We start from the raw sequence: 22,740 nt of genomic DNA, 5'->3' as shown, positions 1-22,740 counted from the left end.
AATTTGCATTGTAATGATCGTGATTGATGATGAATATGAAAATAGTAAGATTGGTTTGGAAGTGTGAAGTCGGAATGAAAGATATTGTGTTATGTCGGAAAGATGGCTAGTTATGCCATATTATGTGTTTTGTAGTACTTGTTGTTGTTATTGATGTTGTTGTTGGGTTGTTGTGGATTGTTTTGGCTACGTTAAACTTTTGGGGATGTTGAATTTATAGGGGAAATGCTGCCGGAATTTCGGTAGACAAATATGAATCTAAATTGAATTCTTAAAAAGTTCACAACTCACATTTGGCACTTATGACCATTTGTAGATTTTGAGCAAAACGGGAATTGAACTTGGACGAGCGTAAGGCGCAATCAAGGTATGTAAGGCTACCCTATTCCTTCTTTTGGCATGTCCTAGGTATACTAGGTCGATACTTGAGCCTCGGGGGCAATTCTGTTCATAGAAATTCGAAAGTGAATTTGAGCACTATTCATTCAATCTAATTGAACTATAAATCTCATGTTTTGGTCGAAAGGAAATCAAACGTCCGAAACTTTTGTAAATGTAATCAAGTCGACTCGAAACTTCCTTGGATGACTCTATAGACCCTAATGTCCATGATTCATGTCCGTCGCCTCGACTTGATCCGAGGTGGACCCACTACTCCCGAATCTTCCCCTATTGTTCTATCTGGCTTAATTTCGTAAAATAATTAAAGGAAACTCTTGGTTGTTTTATTATCCCATTGAGTCCTTAATCTATATTTTGATATGTGCACGCGATCTTATAAGTTATATTTGGTCTGATCCGTAAGATATCCGGAAGGAATTCGCTTCTAAAGTGCTATCTAATATGTTCTGAGTCTGCCTATGATTCTGACTTATATGGGTAGAAGTATGTTTGACATGACCCATTTTACGACATGATCGAGTAACGAAATAAGTATAAAGAATTTGTGTCGGAAAGAATATTATGAGTCATATTGCCCCCAACTTTCGTGAAGCATGTTTTACAGAAAATTTTGTAAGTATGATAACATGAATGATGGTTTCACCGAAGCTTGATATGTTACGATACGTACACATGATTTCGGAAGTTTATTTAATTTCATCCATATGAGGTTAGCACGATACCTAAAGACCTATTTGATATGTTCCTTAGTTGTTAATAAAGAAAATAAGTGATATAATTAATACCTTGATATGTAGTGGTGTGTGCGTACGAATCTAAGTTGTACCCGAGTTGCTCTATACGTCATCCGAAAAATAGCTGATACGACTAGTACTTCGGTTTTGCAAAGATTGACTTCCGAAATATTTATAGAGCGTTCCGTACTTCGAACGCTCGTAACTTTCGTATGCTAGTTCCGATTGACCCGAAGCCTGTTTCTGGACCTCCAGATGCCGATAATGTGTTTGCATATAAGTATGTTTGTATCTTGGGTCTTGATTGTATGCATGTGGTTTCGCACTACTCTGTTTGTGCAAGCTTTGATTTGGACTTCACTGAGCCCGGGCCAGGACATGTTCTCGTGCGTATTTCTCTGCATTATTCACCGCGTCCCTCTCACTTGCGGGCCGGGGCATGTTATGTATGATATGATGACGGGGTGGTGGCCAGGATGGCACAATCACCGCGTCCCGCAAAAGAGGGCCGGGGCACGTTACATGCATATATGATACATGACATTGGCATATATGATACATGACATTGGCATACATGACACATGACATTGGCATACATGATTCCATTTACCGCGTCCCTCACTGAGGGCCGGGGCACGTTATATGCATACATGATACATATGATTCACCGCGTCCCTTACTGAGGGCCGGGACACGTTATATGCATTTATGATATATGATTCACCGCGTCCCTCACGGGAGGGCCGGGGCACGTTATATGCATATGTGATACATGATTTCGACATGCATGATCTGTGGTTGGAAAGTCAGCGTTTGGACAAATCTGTACGTTCTGTATCCCTTGACATATGATGTTATCTGTGTTTGGAAAGTAACCAGTTTGGTACTTTGTACTTTCTGCACTCCTTCTGACAGATGACATCAGTATACATGATTGGCAGTCTGAGCAATAAGCACCCCGGTATTTTGACTAGTGTACACTCTCTTTGTACTGTAAATTCCGACTGTGATTCTGTCTGTTATACTTCTGTACTTCTGATTCCGACTATGACTTTGCTTACTGTATTCTGCCTTACATACTCAGTACATATTCCGTACTAACCCCCTTTCTTCGGGGGCTGCGTTTCATGCCGCGCAGGTACTCCCAGATGAGTTGAAGACATTATAGAAGATGTTCCAGCGAAGATGGCAAACTCCATTTGCTCCTGGAGGACTGCCGAGTCAGAAGTATATGTGATATGGTTTCTGGTTAATGTTAGAGACTTTGCAGACAGAGTCGTGGGTATGGTATGTCGGTTTAGTAAGCGGCTCCATCAGCCGATGTGTCAGTTTGTATTATAATATGAATTCTATATAATCACAGATTTAGTTGAATTTGATAAGCAAAGAAAAAAAAATTCTGGGAGCCTTAATATGTATGTCATGCTTATTTGACTTAACAAGTCCGGAAAGATCATGTATGAAATAAGAGTCTGTGGGTTCGCTTGGCTCCGGATATGGGGTCGGGTGCCCATCACACCCTAGGGAACCAGGGTGTGACACCAAATCAACTCAAATACACCAAATTGTTCCCCGGCAATGGCGCCAAAATTGATAACGTCCAAATTCACTTCTCAAAGAGAAAATGTACACGGTTGTATGCAATATAATTTACCCAACTATGCGTCGGGGTCGATCCCACAGGGAACAATATACTAGGCAATTTAAACAAGGAATTATCACTTTCTATGCTAAGCCAAACACTTGATATTATTTTAATTTTGAGAAAATTATAACTAATGCGAAAATATAAATTAATCTAGAAAACAAGTAAAATGATCGATTTAAACAAGGAATTATCACTTTCTGCGCTAAGTCAAACACTTGATAATACTTTAATTTTGAGAAAATTATAACTAATGCGAAAATATAAATTAATCTAGAAAGCAAGTAAAATGATCAATGGCCACAAGTATGGATATAACGGAAATTACGATTAAGCAATGATCCAATGTATTTTATGATTTTACAACTAAGAGTGAGTTTATGCTAATTAGATAATGATTTCTAAAATCTCATCAAAAGTCTCTCGACCAAATCTTAGAGTGTGATATTAAGCACAATCAATATAATCTCAAGTAACATTCCTATCTCTTGCTCAAGTTATTAGATGGATTTTAAAGTCCCAAATTCTTGTCAATTAATCTTTCCCAACACCAATCTTCCTCTCTCGAGCTCAAATCGAAGTAAATGGGCGGGTCTTAGGCTAGCTAATCCCTTAAGAAACATTAAAGAACAAGATTAATTAAAACAACATTAACTCACTTCATTAGCAATAAAAATCATTCAATATATAAGCAAAACAAGAACTTCATCCAACACTTTAATCATAGAATATTTCCATAAATAAGATTCAAGTGAAGAAAATAAATACTACACACTTAGATATTCATTATAAAGCAAGGAATCAAAGAAATGGAGAAAAGTTTAAGAAAGTTCTCAACCCAATTCTTCAAATCTTCAACCCCAAAGTGTGGAGCAAAACCTTAGCCTCCAAGACTTGCGTTTTTATGCCAAAGATGATGATATTTTCCTTCAAGTGTTGCTTTTATAGCTCCCCAATATTTCAACATAAAAATATGACCAAAACAGCCCCATATTTTTCAATTTGCAAATCTGTCACATTTTTGCAGTTTTAGCCATTTTTGTCATTTTCTTCACTTTGACCTCTTTTTGACTTGTTTTTCACTTGATTTTTTCATTAGCACTTCCCAATCATATAAACCTATAAAATTGAAGTAAACGACATTAAATGCACTATTTTCTCAATCAAAACATAACAACAATCTAAGATTAAAGAAGAAATAAGTTGGTAAAATACCAACTTATCAGCCGGATGAGAATTGACACATTATTGAGAACACTCAGGTAATGTTTGAGATTTTTAAGGAAGATTTTTGCCTGAAGTTAAGGCAGAATTTTGAAGGTCCAAAATTCTATCTTAAGGTAGAATTTGAGGTAGAGTTTCAAATTCTGCCTAAAGCATGCAAAACTCTGTCTTGCGAATCTAAACTCCGCCTCCATATTTTTTTTAAATTTTTTTTACTGAGCTGGAATTCGAACCCGAAACCAAGAGATTTTAAGGAAGGGGAAAAAAAATTAAAGACCACCAATTTAATAGGCAAAAATTAAAGACCACCAAAAAATAAGGGCATTCTTGCGAATTGCCCGAGGTAATATACAACACAAAATGTTGGGCCCGTGCTAACATCTAGTGTTTATTATATAGAAGTGTGAAAAGATGGACGACTAAGGGTAGTATTTTAATTTTGCAGCCAACATTAAAGCAATTCTTTTTATTCTTCCATGGGCCCCATTTCCCATTCAATCTCTTGCATTTGTATCTTCAATATTTTGTCGTGCTCAATTAAATATGTAGAGTACTACAAATGATGTCATTTCAAATAGCATGTAATAATTATCCCCTAACCACGTATCACTTTTTACACTTTTACTTTTCACGCTTTTCTTTATGCTCACATAATTTCACTTCATTTCATCTATAAACTTTTTAATGCTTCCATAGTCACTGACATGAATATACACTATTTATATTTAGTTGGGTATTTTATACTCTTTTCGTTCCAATACTTTTTTTTTAGTTAATTATAAAAACTGACATCTTTCTATATTTCGTAACGATTCAACTTCAAACTTTCCATTAATCCTTAAGATTTACAACCACAGAAGTTTTTATATCTTATTTTAGACCACAAATTTTAAAAGTATTTCTTTATTTCTTAAACTCCGTGTCCAGTCAAACACCATCTTATAAATTGTGACAGAGGAAGTAATATATTGTGGCATTTTTTCTTAAAAAATCCAAATAAAGCTTTATCATTTTAGTAATTAATTTCACTGGCTTTATTAACTAAATCGAACGTTCATATGTGCCTCTTTTATAAAATATTTTGATTATATAATTAAGAAGAAACTAATCTAACTTACAAATACACACAATAGTAAAACAAAACATCAAAATCTAATGCAACAAAAAATGTTTAGGAAATAAATTAATTTTGACGGAGGATGAAATTCAAATAAATGATGGAGGATGAAATTCTTCAACTTTTTTTGACTTATAAAAATGTTCTTGAAGTACTTTCCAAAAGAGTTTAATCAATAGTACTAACAAAGAAGAAAATGTTAAAATGTGTTTCTTCTCATTGTTTTTGTCTGTTAAGAGCAAATGATGTTATTAAAAGGTTCAAGTTCAACATTGTAATCATTTCATTCCATTCACAAAATATATTAGAAAGTTTGAAGAAAGGCAATTTTTGTTTTTATTCCCAAATTCTTTCAGAAAATATATACTAGATGAAACAATATTTTCTTAGTAAATAGAATTCTTTATCTCAAATCTATGTTTATTTGGGGAAAATATATCCTAAATCTTTGATACCCAAGAAACACGAATATATTAGAAGAGATACTATCAAAGTTGACTTCAAAGTAGCAAACTGTAATTTTTTAGCAGTCTATGTTTTCTGAAATAGTATTACTTTAACATTAACTAAAAAAATTATGGAAAGAATATCAATTCGCATACAAAATTCCTGCTAAGGTCATGTGCAACATATCTACTTCTGGGCAATTAATTTATTTTTTAGGGTATTTTTTTATTTTTAAAATTTAGTGATTTTTAAAACTGTTTAAATTTAATTGTTATCAATTATAGAAATATATTATTATTTTTAAATAGATTAATAAAGTTAAAACAAACAATGTAACAAGGATTACATTAATAAGCAAAAAACAATGAATAGCAATTGCATCTACTTATACTAATAATTTTTTTTTTTGTGCAGATTGTCCTTCATTTGGGGCGGTCTTTAATTTTTGCCCTTCAAATTGGTGGTTTTTAAGTTTTGCCATTCCCCTAATACCCTGAGGTTGTAGGTTCGAACCCTCAGCTCAGTAAAATTAATTCTGCTTGAAGGCAAAATTTTGCAAATTTACCATGCAAAGCAAAATTTAGGCCTTAAGGCAGAATTTACATAGGCATAACAGAATTCTGCCTAAAGGACAAAAATTAAAGACCACCATTTTGAGGGACAAAAGTTAACGACCACCCCCCCAATCCTGCAAATTGCCCTTACTAATGCTTACTACTCCCTCCTTTCCAAAAAGATGTCCTCTTTTGACTTGACACAAAGTTTAAAAATATAAAGGAAGACTTTTGAAATGTGTGGTCCAAAATAAATCTTAGATATTTGTGTGACTATAAATTATTTTTAAATATAAAAATGGATCAATTTTTTTGGAACAGACTAAAAAGGAAAGGATTATAAGTTTTTTTTTTAGATAGAGGGAGTAGGGGTGGGCGTTCGGTATTCGGTTCAGTATTTTCAAAGTTCGGGTTCGGTAATTCGGTAATCGGTAGTCGAAAGTAGATACCAAATACCGAACTTTCAAACTTCGGTTCGGTTATTCGGTAATCGGTAAATCAAACTTCGGTTCGATACGGTATTCGGTAATACCACATTAAAGTCGAAATCCACGGTAATACCCCTAACAATGGATGTAAAAATGCACTTCATTGTACCTAGCTAAATGCAAAAATGCTTTCAAGCACCAGACTTATCACTTATCACTTATGTTTTCAACCACGGTAATACCCCTAACAGTGGATGTAAAAATGCACTTCATTGTACCTAGCTAAATGCAAAAATGCTTTCAAGCACCAGACTTATATCTATGATATTTTAATCAAACTCTCGTAAAAACAACCTCATACTCAAACTACATAAATTATATCTCCATACACCGTCATTTATATAGATACTGAAACCAAATTAAGCTAACATATACTACTAACCAGCTTTAACGGAAGCATCAGCTTGAGCAATATTCCTCGACATAGCAGTAAGCAAAGCGATTCCATGTTCAGCAGCAGCAACAATATTAGCCGTATGTGCATTAACAACGAGACATCCATGTTCAGTAGCAGCAGCAAGATCAACATTATCAATACCAACACCTTTCTCTACAATACTAGCTTTTTCAGAAATCGGGTGTACCTCGAAATTTGTTTTTTTTGTGTGTTAGAGGGAATTGGAAATGTCAAATGAGAACAGAGAGAGTGTGTGTGAGGAGTCGATTAGGGTTTTAGCCTTTTAGGTCTTTGGGCTTTGGTGTCTACTGGGTGAAGTGTGAAGTGAATGACGGGTAGGCCTATTGGGCTGGACTAGTAATCTAATACAATGGGCTTGTATATTGGTATTTATTTCGGTATTCGGTATTCACCGAATACCGAACGGTATAATTATAAAAACCGAATACCGAAATATCGAAATAGCCGGTTCGGTTCGGTAATTCGGTTTTCGGTATTTTATGCCCAGCCCTAAGAGGGAGTAATACAGAAGAGCCAACAATGGAACGACCAAGGGCAAAAGCGTCATTTTACTCAATGACAAAAGTGATTTCCTCCCTCCACGTGGCTTTTCTCAACATAAATCCAGAAGAGTCAACTCTTTCAATTTTTGCTCAAATTTCTTCCAGTTCTATTTGGCTGCTGAAAATTATTGTTGTTCTGTCTAATCTCTCGCAGATATCATGGCTGAAGGTTTTTGTCGTCCTCACATAACTCCGATCTTTTCTATAGCTGCTGATTTCTTTCAGAAAATAACAGAGTATCTGCCCTTTCTTCGGTACCCATTTCGCTATTTCCGTTATAATTATTTTTTTATTTTTATTTTGGTGACTATTTGTTTCTATAATTTTATATTGTTGGATTTATGTGAAACAAGATCGTTTTGAAATTGGCAGCTTAAAATGTTGGGAAAGTTTCGTTCTTGCTCGGTCTGATCTAAATCCTTTTTTTATTTTATTTGACGAGTATTAGTTCTTGTAATTCTATGAGCTCCACTTATGTTAAACAAAACTGTTTGGCAGCTCAGATAGTGGGGAACTTCAGTTCCTGAAGAGTGAAATTTTCTTATTGTTGAATTTAAATTATGAAAGTATATGTGGATTGATTTATGTGAAGCAAGAGTATTCTGATAGCTAGGGTAGTGAGATTCAGTTCTTTAAGAGTATAATGTTCTGGTAGTTGTCACATGCAAGGTCATAGGTTGATATGCTAGACCATTTAAAATTTTACTATGTCTTGAGTGTGACTACATGGAATCCGCGACTTTTGTAGGACAAAAAAAAAAAGTTGAACCAAATTAACACAAAAAAAAAAAACATAAGTAGGTTTCACGCACTAATTTAGTGCGTAAAAGGACCAAACTGCAAAAATAAAAGTTTGGCCTTTCACACACGAAATTCGTGCGTGAATGAGGCATGCACTAAATTAGTACTAAATATGTCTTCTCCTCCAAAAGTAAAGTAAAGCAACAGTCTCACATTTTTGCCATTCTATTTGCATTTTTCATCGGGAAATTGAATTTCCAGAGAAGGTGATGCTGTAGCTTACTCATTTTTACGTAGAATCTTAATATATGATCCACAAATTAAATATTTCACTATGTTTCTCTTTACTGGGAAAGTAAAAAGTATCATAGAACTATTTAAAGGATCACAAACACCAGCTGTTATTTCTCTCATATATTCCTGTTAATTCAACATAATTTTTATCAAATTATAAGGACATAAAGAATGACAAGGCATATGTGAAATAGTGCAGAAATAGCAGCATCTTCTAAAACAGCAATGCTTTCAGCTTTTTACTTGAGCTGCAGACTGAAGTGAGATGTTGAGAAAATGGACAGACATTGTTTCAATTGTTAGATGTAGGAAATTTAATAGTAAGGTAAAGCAATCTGGATAGGAACGTGAAGCATTCAAACAACAATGAAGATTTTATCATTAGTGTGAACAGTAAAAATATACAGTTACACCCACCACTACATAGTAATACTAAGCATAAGCATCTGGATTTCATACGTGCACTCAAAAGTTTGGTTCATCTCTTGAGTAGGGACAAGTAAGGTCCAACTTCAGAATCTTGAGTAGGGACTGTTGCTTTACTTTGCTTTTGGAGGAGAAGACATATTTAGTACTAATTTAGTACACAATTTAGTGCATGCCTCATTCATGCACGAATTTCGTGCGTGAAAGGCCAAACTTTTATTTTTGCAGTTTGGTCCTTTCACGCACTAAATTAGTGCGTGAAACCTACTTATGTTTTTTTTTTTTTGTGTTAGTTTGGTTCAACTTTTTTTTTTTTTGGTCCTACAAAAGGTGCGGATTCGACTACATGTGGTAGAATCAACTAGTTGCTTTTCATACAGTATTGGAAGTTGTCAAAGTCTACCATTCTATCCTAATGAAAGAGAAAAAAGAGATTGCTATTTCTGGTTTGATATCAAAAGTAGAATACTGACTAAGCAAATGACTTCTGCTTGACAGCACAAATTGGATGATTATTGTATCGGATAATAACTTTCAAATTTGCTGTTGAAGAATTAATGCACGTTTCGGTGTTGTTTGTTTTGGTTCAGACCTAAATAAGGATCAAATTCTAAAGTTTAATGTTAAGATGGAGATAATAAAGAAAAAGGGAAGAGGAATATATACAGGAAAGAATGAAAGAGAGATATTTAAGGACAGACACAATTATGATTAATTGATTGTGATTCTGTCTTGGGAATCAGATGACAAGTTCTTTCAGTAATTCAATTTTTACTCATTAGGAGTTCAACCAAATCCAAATTCTTTAAGGATGATGCAAAGTTGAGCAAATAGCTGATATGTTAATATCTTGTTTCTGCAATGAGGGGTAAGTTAACTAAGATTCTATTAATGAGCAAAGAAGATTATAGCAAATAGGAGCAGGACGTATTTTACTTCTTAAAAAAGGAAGAAAAAGAGGACAGTTATCTTCTATCAATACAATATCGTATATCGATAAACATGTATAGATCTTTTTCATGTTCTTATTAGGCTTTGCACTTTTTGGTACAAGGAAAAATCTATTAGATATCAGCATCCATTGTTTTGCCACTTTTCCCATAAAAAGTGACGTAGTTGTCCAATAGATCATAGACATGAGATGGGGAAGATTCATATTCTTGATAAAAAAGGCAAGCACAAATTTCAAGTCAAGAGTTTAAACTGTCTTCACCTGTCTTTACTCTTTTATAGATATTTTTATCTGATTTGAATTGCTCTTTCCCGGAAATAGTGATGCACTTTCTGCTATCGGTTGAAAAAACGAAATTTTGGCTAAATCTTGCCCTTTTCTCTCTATCTGTCGTAATCTTGACCTTTCCAGATCCAACTTTTATAAATGTGGGCTGCATAGCAATTGATGATGGGACTAGAGCTCTTGAGTCTAGGCTTTTGGCTAGTTCAATCTGTTCTTTTCTTTGTTCTTTTAAGTTCTTGATCTAGAAATTTTCTGTAGTTATTTCTTGTGGCCTGTTTTTGAGAAAGTCTGGTAAAATCCATGTGCCTATTTCGATTTCTTAAATTCTGGATTTTTATGTGCAAGTGCAAATATTACTTTCACCATTTTTGGTGGGACCTTTTGAAGTAGATTTCTTTTCAGAAGTTTGTAGTTTATTTATTTATTATTAGTAGTATTGAGATGTATTTTCATTTTTTTGTGGGTTTTAACTTGTAATCGTGGCTGCAGTTTAGAGAATTAGATTCTTGTTCATGGTAATTAGCTTTTAAATCAGATTAATCTTTTTAAAAAAGATGTTCTTTTTTATTATTGTTTTGGATTATGAGTTTATTTTTTGTTTGGTAGTGAGCTTTTATGAGAATAAGGGTTTTCCATGAAAGGTTAGTGGAGATTGCAATCCTAAAGATGCCTAAGTTCTACCACTTTTGAAGTGCATAGCAAAACTTTGATAATTGAACTTATTCCTTTATGCTGAGTTGCTACTAAATCAATACGATTAGCTCTGAATGTTAAACGGAGCATGTCAGAATCTGAAGACTTAAATTTCTTTTTTCTTGCAGGAGCAGGATGAGCTAATAGTGCGGGAACAACAATTACATTCTGCAAGAGAAGAGATTAGCCAGGCTTTATATGAGGTGAGAGAATTAAGTCGCTGACATACATTCACGTATGTGGCCCTCTCTATTCTGGATAATCTTAGCGCTGAGGTCATCTTTCACAACATAAATGAAATGATTATTGCTCTGCGAGCTAAAAGGTCTTACCTAGGCAGTATGGAACATTAAGACAGACACAAAGCTACTACTCGTAGAAGGGTACAAAGGGCGTACCGGCTGAAAAATTTAAGAACAAAGAGTTGAAAAGATGAGTAATATTTGAATTTACGTGTATATAAAGTAGCTAATTCTAGAAGTTAGAACTTTGTCTTGAAGTTGTGGCTGGGTACCCATGGCACGTTCAGTTCTTTTCTATTTTTTTTCCGAATAGCTGAGTAACATATAGGAGTATCATTTTCTCATGGGCTTTGTTTAAAGAATTTGAGATTCTTTTTTCTTGCAGGAGAACTGGTTAGATTTGTTTGCAGTTGAGTGAATTCTCTTCATTGTTGTAAGTGGAACAAAAGAAACTTAAATTGCATCAAATAAGATACAGAGCAGGTGCTATAGTATGTTGGTGTTTTGTTAGGAGTATAAATGGTTATTGTTTGGGCCATTAGGTGGTCTTGGTATGAGGAAAGTGTGAATTTGTAGTTTGAGAATTATTTCAGATATTAAGACCTGTTATTTCAATCATATAGACAGCTGCCCTCTGCCAAAGAGTTCAACTGCATTTGATTTATATAAAGTTAGAGAAACGACTATCAGTTCTGGCAAGGTCCTGATAATTGGTTCTATAACATATTGGTTACTGCTTTGTGTTGCAGTAACCGATAAACATGTGATAACTTTGTGTAACCTTGACTTGGAAGATCAATAACTTCAAAATACTGTATATGGATCCCTTTTAATTGCTATTTTTTTCATGTTACGTTTGTTACTGCTGTCTTTTCGTATATGTTTGCAGATCATCCTCATCTGTGATTGTGCCATAAATGGATCCTGGCTATCATTCCTTGTCATTAAGTACCAGATACTGACACATATTTTTTGCATTTATACGTCCTTCGAGTTGTAGATAATGATGAAACGATGTTGGCTTTTTATGCCAGACCATCAGTTTGTCAAAGGTTTATTATGGAGATGTGCATCAACTTGATATTTTTTTTTTTTTTTTTAAATCTAATTCTAGAGCAGCAGAGAGACTGATATATTCAAATCTGTAATATTAAGCTTAAACCAAGATTTAGTAGGCGTTTGGCCATGAAACAAAAAATGATTCACTTTATTTGCAATTTTGAAGTTGGAGTTGAAGGTGGAGTTGTGTTTGGTTATAGTTTTTGCAAAGAATATTTGGTTGTTTGAATGTAATGAAAGTGAAAACAAGGTTTTTAGTGTTTTTCAAATTCCAAATACAACTTCAAGTTGTGTTTGGAATTTCATGCCAATCACTGATTTTCAAAGAAAGTGAAAAAGTTTTCCCAAAAAAAGTGAAAATTTCTCATGGCCAAACAGGCCCTCAGTGTTTGCATGCAACATGTTTTTTCACAATTGTTGCGATATAGATATACAGTAAGCAGTACGTTCAAAGCACCAATAAAAGGGCAACAAATAATTAGTAGTTATGGATCCTGCATCAGAAAAATAAAGACCATTATTAATGAAAGACTTTAGGACCTCTACTTCTTGAAAGACGAGCAGTAATATTTTCACTTAGACATCATAGGTAAGTTCCCAAGCAGCTTCCTCTTGCATTAACAATTTCAGTGAGCTAATGCAATCATCAAACTCAACCGTCCAACTGAAGTACTTTTGACATCTGACTGGCATCCTCATTCCAATATTCCATTCCCACACATGACGCTACCTCGGAATATTGGCCAATCAGAGAGGTGGGTGTTGACGTGCAAGCAAGTTACTATTGGCCAAGTCTAAACTAAATTTGTCAACTCCCTCTGCCTTTGCCACAATGTGGAAGTCCATTCATTATCCTCTAGATAGTTGGCATCAGATGGAATAAAAAGCATTTAGGGATTGGGGGAATGAGTCAACCAAATCAAATTTGTGAGTGAGTTCATTTAGTCAGTTTTTGATTTGGTCAAACTGAGGAGGAAGCTTTACTTGTGTTGTAGCTCTAAGTCCTTTCATTCAATAACCATATTACATATTTTCAACTATTTGTTCTTTGAAAACTTTATATTTGACTTGTCTTTCTACATTTATGGGGCTTGGTCTTATTAATTTACTGCTCGAAGTGTATGAAGTTCCCTGATACTGAAGCCTATATCTAGAGCCACAGTTAAAAGAGCTTTAGACATCTCTGTAAGGTGGTTACTTGCACAGACACAACTGCTTCTTGCTCAACTCTCGTACTACTTTCTACCAGAGTTTTTCAAATGCAAAATCCAAGATGCCACTTCCTAATTCTTTTCATTCAACTTGTCTCCATCATTAGCTTTTGCCACTACGTAATGCTAATAAGAGGTGCAGATGAAACTAGTCCTGTAAAGGTGGATGTGGGTATAATTCTTGATCTGGAAACAGTTGTGGCAAAAGTAATGCACATATCTATCTTACTAGCTCTTTCAGATTACCATGCCGCTGCTAGTCGCAGTACCATTAGGATAGTTCCTCACTTGAGGGATTCCAAGAAAGATGATGTTGAAGCAGCATCCGCAGGTAAATTCAGCTCTGTGATTTTCTGTGTTTGCTTCACGAGTCAGACATACTCTGGTAGATTAGTCGTTCATGCCTGTTTGCACAAGATATTACTTTTCCCTTTGATTTTCCTATTTTGAAAGAGATGTTCACATAATTTCTTATAGTTTGATAGTGTGTGTCTCCATGATACTTCTGTTAAACTAGCATGTCTTACTCTCTTTGCTTCACGAGTCAGACATACTCTGGTAGTTAGTCATTCATAGGGCTGGCAAAATGGTTAAAAAAACAAGTAACCATCCAATCTGACTCATTAGACACGGGTTGGATAACTGACTTTTTAAAATGGATCAAATTTGGATAATATCCACTAAAAATGGATATCCAGATGGATAAAAAATGGATCAAAGGCTCACACAATTCATCCATCTCCATCGCTACCCACTAATTCTTCACCTTCACTTGCTCCTTGAAACTTTAACCTCCACTCCTCAAAGCCAAACAACACTGGCGCGGAAGAAGCAGAATCAAAGACAACTCTCAGTGGCGGAGGCTGAAAGAGCCATTGGTACTGGCATTTTCAGAGACAGAGATACCACCAAGCAAATCAATTACCCTTTAACTTCATCAAACATATATACATACTACAGACAGGACATGGCGCAGTTGCAGCTTACCGAGGACATAATCTTAGATAGGAGGTTGTGGAGGACGCGGATTAGGGTGGAAGGTTAATAGGTAGTAGAGCGCCGTCTTTGTACTTTGTTTATCACATTAGTTTGTTGCAGTTACTGTTACTTTTCTTCATGTTGCTTATCTATAGTATTTTGACATGGCTTCTTTACTTTCGTCAATTCTTATCTAACCCTTTTTGTCATGTTTTCTTGAGCTGGGGGTCTTTTGGAAACAACCTCTCTACCTCCCAAGATAGAGGTAAGGTCTGCATACACTCTACCCTCCCCAGACCCCACTTGTGGGATTACACTGGGTATGTTGTTGTTGTTCTTGTTGTATACATACATACTACAGTCTAGGTTTTCATCTTAAGCTTGTGTAAAAGTGCTCAACTAGTAACTGTCTATATATCTTTTCCCATTAAATTTGTCAAGTTAGAAATTTGCTAGAAGAATTTTGCTCAGTTTTCTTCAATTACGTATTTGGTTTGTTAAGGGATGCAAAGGAGAGCAAGACTTTGTTTGGTTCAAATTTTTTTGAATTCTGTTGGGGAGGTTTAGCTTAGTTAGATTCAATTTATCTGCTTGTTATTTTTCACGAGTTCTTGCTTTCTAGGAAACCAAGTTTATTTTGGCTTTTCGCTTGTATTCTCACCTGGCTACTCCTGCAACCATGGAATATCCGTCGGTTAACCCATTTTTTGTCCGTGTTAAAATGTGTGTGGGGTTTTGTGTGTGTGTGTGTGGGGGGGGGGGGGGGGGTGTTTCGGATATTTTGTCCATTTTTGTTTAACTGATTTTTGGCCCGCCCATAACTGAACCGACCCGCCTGTTTGCCTTTGCCCTATTCATTCATGTCCTATTTGCACAAGATATTCTCTTTTTCTCTAACATATTGGTTTTCCTATTTTCAAAGGGATGCTCAGATAATTTCTTACAGTCTGATTGTGCATGTGCAGCCATATACTTGCTAAAGGATGTCCAAGTACAAGCTATCTTTGGGCCACAACTGTCTACACAAACTGATTTTGTGATTGACATAGGGAACAGAGCAGAAGTCCCTATCATTTCTCCAGCAACAAGTCCTTCATTTTCAGTCAAGGAAAATCCCTTCTTCATCAGAGGAGCACTTCCTTCTTCCAGCCAGACTAAAGCCATTGCAGCAATTGTTAAAAACTATGATTGGAGGCAGGTAGTAATCATCTACGAGGATAGCTCCTATGGAACTGGAATAGTTCCACATCTGACTGATGCCTTACTGGAAATCAACACTTTAGTCTCCTATAGAAGTGTTATTTCTCCTTCAGCCAATGATGATCAAATCTTCAAGGAGCTATACAATTTGAATACAATGCAGACCAGGGTGTTCGTCGTGCACTTGCAACCATACCTTGCATCACGCCTTTTCCTCAAGGCCAAAGAAGCCGGGATGATGAGTAGTGGATATGCATGGATCATCACAGATGTCCTAACGAGTCTTCTGGACTCAGTAGATCCTTCAGTGATTGAGTCATCAATGCAAGGTGTTCTTGGTATAAAGCCTTATGTTCCGAGATCAAATGAGCTTAACAATTTCACGAAGAGATGGAGAAAGAGATTTCGTCAAGAGTATCCAGACATGGACCCAGTTGAACTCAATGTTTTCGGACTATGGGCATATGATAGCATCACTGCATTAGCAAAAGCAGTAGAAAAAGTGGGCACTACTGCTATCCCAAAATTGAAGAAAGCAGACTCTAGAGAGAAATTAACAGACTTAGATGCACTTGGAACCTCAGAATTGGGATCTCTGCTCCTTGACTCTATGCAAAACTTAACGCTAAAACCAGGACTAAGTGGTGAATTCCGTATCATTGACGGAGAATTGCAGCCATCCCCATATCAGATTGTGAATATAATTGTCACGACCCAACCCCGTAGGCCGTGACTGGCGCCCTACTTGGGCCCCCTGACATACCTATCCATATTTGATCACACACAAATAGCATATACGGCCATAATTACTATATGCCGTCTCAAACTATATCAAACTGTTCAAACACATCTCAACGCAACCGTATGCGGATATATATGTATAGATGTCAAAAAGCCGGCAAGGCTATCAAATATGTCAAAAGCCGACAAGGCTGTCAAATGGCACAACGGCCCAAAACGCATATACAAATGCACGCCGACAAGGCTGCCACAACATATACAAAATGCACGCCGACGAGGCTGCCATAACGAATAGAGTCATGCAAACACATCCGTACAGAAGTAGGCACACACACCCACAAATACGTCTACAGACCTCTAAACAGACAAACCGAATCATATGGCGGGACAGGGCCCCGCCGTGCCCCTGAACAAATACATATATACATAGCGAACGAATATATACCAAAATGTGTGCTCTGAAATGAGAAGAGCACTCCAAACAGCAGAAAGGGTGTCCTAAACAGGTGGATCACCAGGCTGTGCGTCTGTACCTGCGGGCATGAAACGCAGCCCCCGGAGAAGGGGGTCAGTACGAAATATGTACTGAGTATGCAAAACAGAAGGTACAGAAATAAATCTGAATAATAATCGAATCAGATATATAGAAAATAATACATATCAAAATGTTTATTTCCAAAGTATAAATTATGCATAGGGCACTGGAAAATGTGGTCGCCCGCCTGTCGATGGCGCCACAACACAGCATAACACCAGAAAGTTTCAAATCTCCGAATCCCCGTCACACATCACAACGCCAAACACAGCATAACGCCAAACATAAGTGGAACCCGGCCCTCGAGCGAGGAGCACGGTGAACCATAAATACAGCATAACACCGGAATGTATCAAAAAGCGCACGACAACAGAACCGGCCCGGGAACCGGCGAACGATATCATAGTAGGCAAGAGCGGAGTAGTGAGGAATCATATGCATAAAATCATTATTATAAATCCGAAGGATAAGTAAAATAGTCATATTCGAAATCGGAATAATAATTATCACTTTTTGATTCAAAGTTGTCGAATTTACATAAAGGGCGTCGCGGGACCCACGGACGAGTATAGACCCGAACTGAGCCCGCCTATGAAAAACATACCCATTATACATCAAGCAAACTCCTATAAAAATTATTGGAGCGATCCGAGCCTCTATGCGAAAAATATGGCATTCAGAGATTACAAAATTCCTTAAAGTGAACATTTTCTATGCGAATTTCGGAAAGCGATTACTTCAAATACATCATGGTTCATATTTCATAAAAACATACATAAGAGTGCCAAAGAATATATATATGGATCATAACATGCTCGGATCTCGAATTTGGAATTCCCTTAAAGCTCTAATCTAGCCTATGTGAAACTAAGGCATGCCAAAAGAAGGAAGGTTGCTTTACATACCTCGTACGCACTTCCAAAATAGCCAATCTAAAGTAAATTTCCAATCTACGCCTCGGGCTCCCCAAGGTCTACAAATACGCCAACGAATACCAAACATTAGTTAAGGGCACTTGAGCCATTCTTTCCAACTAATCATTAAATTCTACAGAAAATTCGGCAGCACTTCCCCTATAAATAGGCCATCCCGAGAATTTATCTCGCTCAAAATCAACAACAACAACCACAATAACCAACCTAGCAACATCAATAATCAATTCGAAAGGCAAAACAACATTAATAGCTCTCTTTTACATCTTTCAACAACTTTCCAAATATTCGTTTCAACGGCTTACTTTCAAGCCACAATATCGTTCGTACATTCGATTATTAACCCAAATCCATACTAACAACATTCTAAACAATTCACATAATTTTTCCAACAAGCCAATAATTTTTCTCTATGTTGCCCGAAAACAGTCCCCTTAGCCGAGCAACCCCTTTTTTTTTTTTTTTTTTTTTTTTTTTTTTTCACTTTCCTCATTTTCAAGTCATGTTTTGTATCACAATCCACAATAGAACGATATGATTTTCATAAAATATACAACTTACGTCAAACGCACAACTAACCTCAAAACAGCCCACAAATTCTCAACATCAATCTTGAGTTATTAATTGCTCATTTCCAACTAAAATTCATAACAACGACAACTAAAACGTTAAGCGATACTAATGCGATCTTCGACATATTATACGACCCACATTCGTCCACACTACACATACATATATATTAATGGTTCTCATATATAAGGATTGCATTCAATGCACAAAGTTCTCCAAATCAGTCCGCACATTTACCATATCAATTTCGGGGTATTTAACTCTCATTTCCAACACAAAAGTCATCACAACAACCATTTCGACGCTAAGCGATATTAATTCATTCTTTGCTACAAATTGGAGGCCATATACACGGCTACATACCCACCTATATACATACATCGATAGTTCTCATTCATTTCTTCACCCTACAACAATCAACATACTAAATAGAGTTAATTCTTCACTTAGTCACAACACCCATTTACACAACTTCACACACCATACACGACCCAACTTCCAACATACTACATTTCATGATTTTTCATCCATATTGACATACTATAATATGCATACAACATTTATAACTCAAAAACAAGATTAGATCTCACCTTTCTTCTTCAATCCACCAATAGGCTAGGGTTTGCAAATCTCTTAAATGAAAGACTTGATCACTCCAACAATGCTTCCAAGTTACTTAGGGACCTCTAATTAGTTGATTTGTACCCAAGAAATATTTTTAGAGGGGCTTGATTTGGATTTGGTTTTCCATGGTCTTGGCCGTGAGCCATGGTTTTGGTTCCTCAACTTCTTGCTTTATTTTCTAAGTGTGGGAATGTGAAATGAGAGAAAGATGACTAAGTGGTCATCTTTTAAGTCCCCTTAAAATATCTCTTATTGTCTTTGGGCCCACACATGTGTTGGACCAATTAAAATTGGCCACAACAATGTGTGGGGACCACTTCAATCCACACATCTTCCTTTTTTTTTTTTTTGCAAGAGTTTTAATTTCCAAATTTATGAATTATGGTCCCAATTTTTCCTAAGTGTTCAAGCTAACAATTTCATACACAACTTATGTCTCAAAATAAAATCAAAGGTCAAAAGTCCCGACTTCAAATCCCGGAATAGTCTTGGCCTTAATTTATCATAGTTAATCCGGGTTGTCCCAATGTATAAAAATACGGGACGTAACAATAATTGGGAAGGGAGAGAGAAGCGTTGGATTCTACACGGAGAAGGATGGTGTTTCGTATAAACTGAAGATGAATGGTAAAACAGCTAAAAGTAATAATAAACTAGGGACCATCATTTGGCCTGGTGAATCTACTATTGTTCCAAGAGGCTGGGAAATACCCACAAGTGGGAAGAAGTTAAGGGTTGGAGTTCCTGTCAAAGGAGGGCTGGAGCAATTCATTAAAGTGGAAATAGATTCGAAAACACGAGCAGTAACTGCAACTGGTTTCGCTCCAGATGTCTTCGAAGAAATCATCCAATCTTTGCTATACGCTGTCCCTTATGAATATATTCCATTTCCAATAGCACATAGCCCCACTTCTCAAGACTATGACGATCTTGTTAACAAGATCTTTCTTCAGGTAATATCTAATCCTTGTTTGAATTAACCTCGTACATGCTCCTTTTTGGGACTTCCGTATCTACTTTCTGCTTTGACTGAGTTCAATCATAAATACTGCAATAACCATTGTTTGCTTGAAGCAGGAATATGATGCAGTTATAGGTGATGTGACCATTTTAGCGAGCCGATTCAAGTATGTGGATTTCACATTGCCTTTTTCAGAGTCGGGTATTTCTGCAGTTGTTCCAGTAAGGGATGATGAGAGGAAGAATGCTTGGATTTTCTTGAAACCTCTAAAGAGCGAGCTTTGGCTAACAACTGGAGCATTCTTCGTCTTAATTGGTTTTGTGGTTTGGGTACTCGAACATCGGGTAAACAAAGAGTTTCGAGGACCCAAACGCGAGCAAGTTGGGATGATATTCTGGTTTTCATTCTCAACTCTCATTTTTGCTCACAGTAAGTCTCTCTAATTCAAAGTAAATTATATATGAAAGCTTTACACTAATTCTCTTGTTTTCTCAACAAATCATATATATGGCTGGTTGTTGCAGGAGAGAGGGTAACAAGCAACTTAACAAGATTTGTGCTGATTGTGTGGGTTTTCGTGGTTCTGGTGCTGACATCAAGTTATACAGCGAACTTAACATCTATGTTAACATTGCAACAGCTCCAACCTACTATAACAGACCTCTATGATCTCATAAAAAATGGAGAATATGTTGGGTACCAAGAAGGTTCCTTTGTCAAAGACGTCTTGAAGCGAATGAAATTCGACAGCTCCAAGTTAAGAAGTTATAGCACATTGGAAGAGTATCATGATGCCCTCTCAAGAGGAAGCAAAAATGGAGGTGTAGGTGCAATTGTTGATGAACTACCTTATCTCAGACTCTTCCTCAACAAGTACTGCAGGAAGTATATTATGATCGGTCCGACATACAAGGCTGCTGGCTTTGGATTCGTAAGATCGTCGCACTCCAGTGATATTTCGGACGTGTTTACAATTTTTTAGAATTGTTTTTGGTTTACTCAATGATCTAATCTTTTATTTTCCCCCAACATCTGGCAGGCATTTCCAAAAGGATCTCCTTTGGTACCTGACGTCTCAAGAGCAATCTTGGAGGTGATGGAGGGAGAGTTTATGAATAACATAATACAAAAATGGTTTGGGAATGAAACAGATTGTCCACAGAAAGATATAATGGCTATAGCATCTGATAGCCTCACGCTAGATAGTTTTAAGGGCCTTTTCCTCATAGCTGGTGTATCAGCAGGCTCCGCTCTTCTCGTATTCCTCCTCATCTTCCTTTATCAGAATAGAGAAATCTTAGCCACTGATGATTCAGTATGGCAAAAGCTTTCTGCAATAGCAAAAGTTTTTGATAGAGAGAAAGATAACTCTAATTCTCTGTCGGAGAAGCCAGAAGCCAATGAAGGCCAAACGGCTACACTGTTTGTAGCAAGTCAAGCTTCCCCTGAAATATTGCCCGATATTCCTTGGCAAAGCCCAGAAATCAGAATTTCCGACGGCCTAGGAGCATCCCCTGCAGCTGAAGGTTTCTCAACAACAGAACCTGGATCTCCAGTTCATGAAACCATCACACGGACAACTGAAGAGAGATGATACATATAACATATAGCTGCTACTATAATTATGAACACACCTGGATAGGGGCAAATAGGGCCCTGCAAGAGATTGTGCAGAGATGTGCTATTTAAAATAGTTTTACCAGATTATATTATTAACTTTTGTCGCTCTTGGCCATAATATTTGCATTAAGAGGCTGCTCTAGAATTTAGATTCGATAGATTTAACATGTAACTTTATCCACTAAGGCTAGGATAGATGGAAAGAAATTACCTGGTGTTTTTTGTCTCTGATGGAATTGAACTTGAGGCTCTATGGTTTCAACCCACTTCATTGACCACTAGGTTCACCTATGATTGAATTCCTTGCACTTCTGTATATGGGTTCAGAATTAGATATTTATTGAAAGCTTATTAGTTTTTCACATATATTTATGTTTCGTGTCGAAGTTAATGGGTTCAGTTATGAGAAAGCACCTGCATCTGTTTTCATCTAAGGTTTTCAGGTTGGCAAATGAGAGATTCCAGTGGAATAGGAACAGGACATCACTATCAATACTTCGGGATCAATTTAAGATGCCATAAGCACAATCCAACAAGATTTGCAAAAAAGTGCATGCGCATTTGCAAGCAGAATCCATGATATTAATTAGCTATCTTCACTTCTTTGACTTTTCCCATTAGCTTACCTGTTTTAGTGCGATTTCTTTATGTTCAATTTTTGTAGATCGAGACACTAACATCATAAGAATCAAGAATTGATTTATCATTTTTTATTTTTTCACTAACTTCACCTAATTATATATTCATACCTATATTTTAAAATTATATATATAAATGTAAAATTTACTTGGCATAGGTTTCATTATTACCTATTTATGGAACATAACTAAATGTTTCAATAATTATATTTAGTAGCTAAAATATAACATATTTACTTCACATAGCTACCATGTTTTTACCACTCATCTGATAACTTCCCACTCCCCTAAATTTAAGCAAAAAAAAACGTGTCTCTCTCCTACCTCCTAAATACACGCCATTATTCACCATATCCATTACTTTCCTCCATTTTCAAACCAGTTTTACAATTCTTCAACTTCCTTTTTTATCTCTAATTAACTACTGATTGATTTCACTCACGTTTCAAATCTAATTCCCAAAATAA

General features: G+C 36.2%; 2 protein-coding genes and 1 long non-coding RNA gene across 7 annotated transcripts; 2 read left to right on the top strand and 1 right to left on the bottom strand.

The window, feature by feature from the left end:
• Nucleotides 1–7,580: 7,580 nt before the first annotated feature.
• LOC132645134 (uncharacterized) lies at nt 7,581–12,441 on the top strand. Of its 5 annotated transcripts, XM_060361925.1 has the most exons (4): nt 7,652–7,740; nt 10,396–10,466; nt 11,091–11,165; nt 12,094–12,441. In XM_060361925.1, the coding sequence occupies exons 1-4, from the start codon at nt 7,731–7,733 to the stop codon at nt 12,202–12,204; spliced, it is 267 nt and encodes an 88-aa protein (XP_060217908.1). In that variant the 5' UTR covers nt 7,652–7,730; the 3' UTR covers nt 12,205–12,441. The 5 variants fall into 5 exon arrangements, 3 of the variants coding, with proteins under 3 accessions (XP_060217902.1, XP_060217914.1, XP_060217908.1); XM_060361919.1 differs by lacking the exon at nt 10,396–10,466 and having other exon boundaries at nt 7,581–7,740; XM_060361931.1 differs by lacking the exons at nt 10,396–10,466; nt 12,094–12,441 and adding an exon at nt 11,590–12,066 and having other exon boundaries at nt 7,581–7,740.
• A 989-nt stretch (nt 12,442–13,430) lies between these two features.
• Nucleotides 13,431–21,980, top strand: LOC132645152 (glutamate receptor 2.8-like). Its single transcript, XM_060361951.1, has 6 exons — nt 13,431–13,805; nt 15,418–16,352; nt 19,606–20,007; nt 20,132–20,444; nt 20,540–20,946; nt 21,055–21,980. The coding sequence occupies exons 1-6, from the start codon at nt 13,523–13,525 to the stop codon at nt 21,607–21,609; spliced, it is 2,895 nt and encodes a 964-aa protein (XP_060217934.1). The 5' UTR covers nt 13,431–13,522; the 3' UTR covers nt 21,610–21,980.
• Nucleotides 16,504–19,648, bottom strand: LOC132645159 (uncharacterized). The gene is made up of 3 exons (XR_009584016.1): nt 19,021–19,648; nt 17,834–17,901; nt 16,504–16,926 (listed from the first exon to the last, which is right to left on the bottom strand). It is a non-coding gene; the product is annotated as an uncharacterized LOC132645159 (long non-coding RNA).
• Nucleotides 21,981–22,740: the final 760 nt, after the last annotated feature.

This window comes from Lycium barbarum, chromosome 1 (genome assembly GCF_019175385.1).
Source record: "Lycium barbarum isolate Lr01 chromosome 1, ASM1917538v2, whole genome shotgun sequence".
NCBI classification, from domain to species: domain Eukaryota; kingdom Viridiplantae; phylum Streptophyta; class Magnoliopsida; order Solanales; family Solanaceae; genus Lycium; species Lycium barbarum.
Note: the sequence above shows the minus strand (reverse complement) of the source record. Positions and strands in the feature narration are given on the sequence as shown.

Bases quoted from the DNA above. Each gene is read 5' to 3' on its own strand.
- LOC132645134 (XM_060361919.1), top strand. From the start codon at position 7,585: ATGACAAAAGTGATTTCCTCCCTCCACGTGGCTTTTCTCAACATAAAT. The intron at 7,741-11,090 runs GTTTTTGTCGTC...TTTTTCTTGCAG, and splicing joins CGCAGATATCATGGCTGAAG to GAGCAGGATGAGCTAATAGT. The intron at 11,166-12,093 runs GTGAGAGAATTA...ATATGTTTGCAG, and splicing joins TTAGCCAGGCTTTATATGAG to ATCATCCTCATCTGTGATTG.
- LOC132645152 (XM_060361951.1), top strand. From the start codon at position 13,523: ATGCAAAATCCAAGATGCCACTTCCTAATTCTTTTCATTCAACTTGTC. The intron at 13,806-15,417 runs GTAAATTCAGCT...GTGCATGTGCAG, and splicing joins TGTTGAAGCAGCATCCGCAG to CCATATACTTGCTAAAGGAT. The intron at 20,947-21,054 runs GTAAGATCGTCG...AACATCTGGCAG, and splicing joins AGGCTGCTGGCTTTGGATTC to GCATTTCCAAAAGGATCTCC.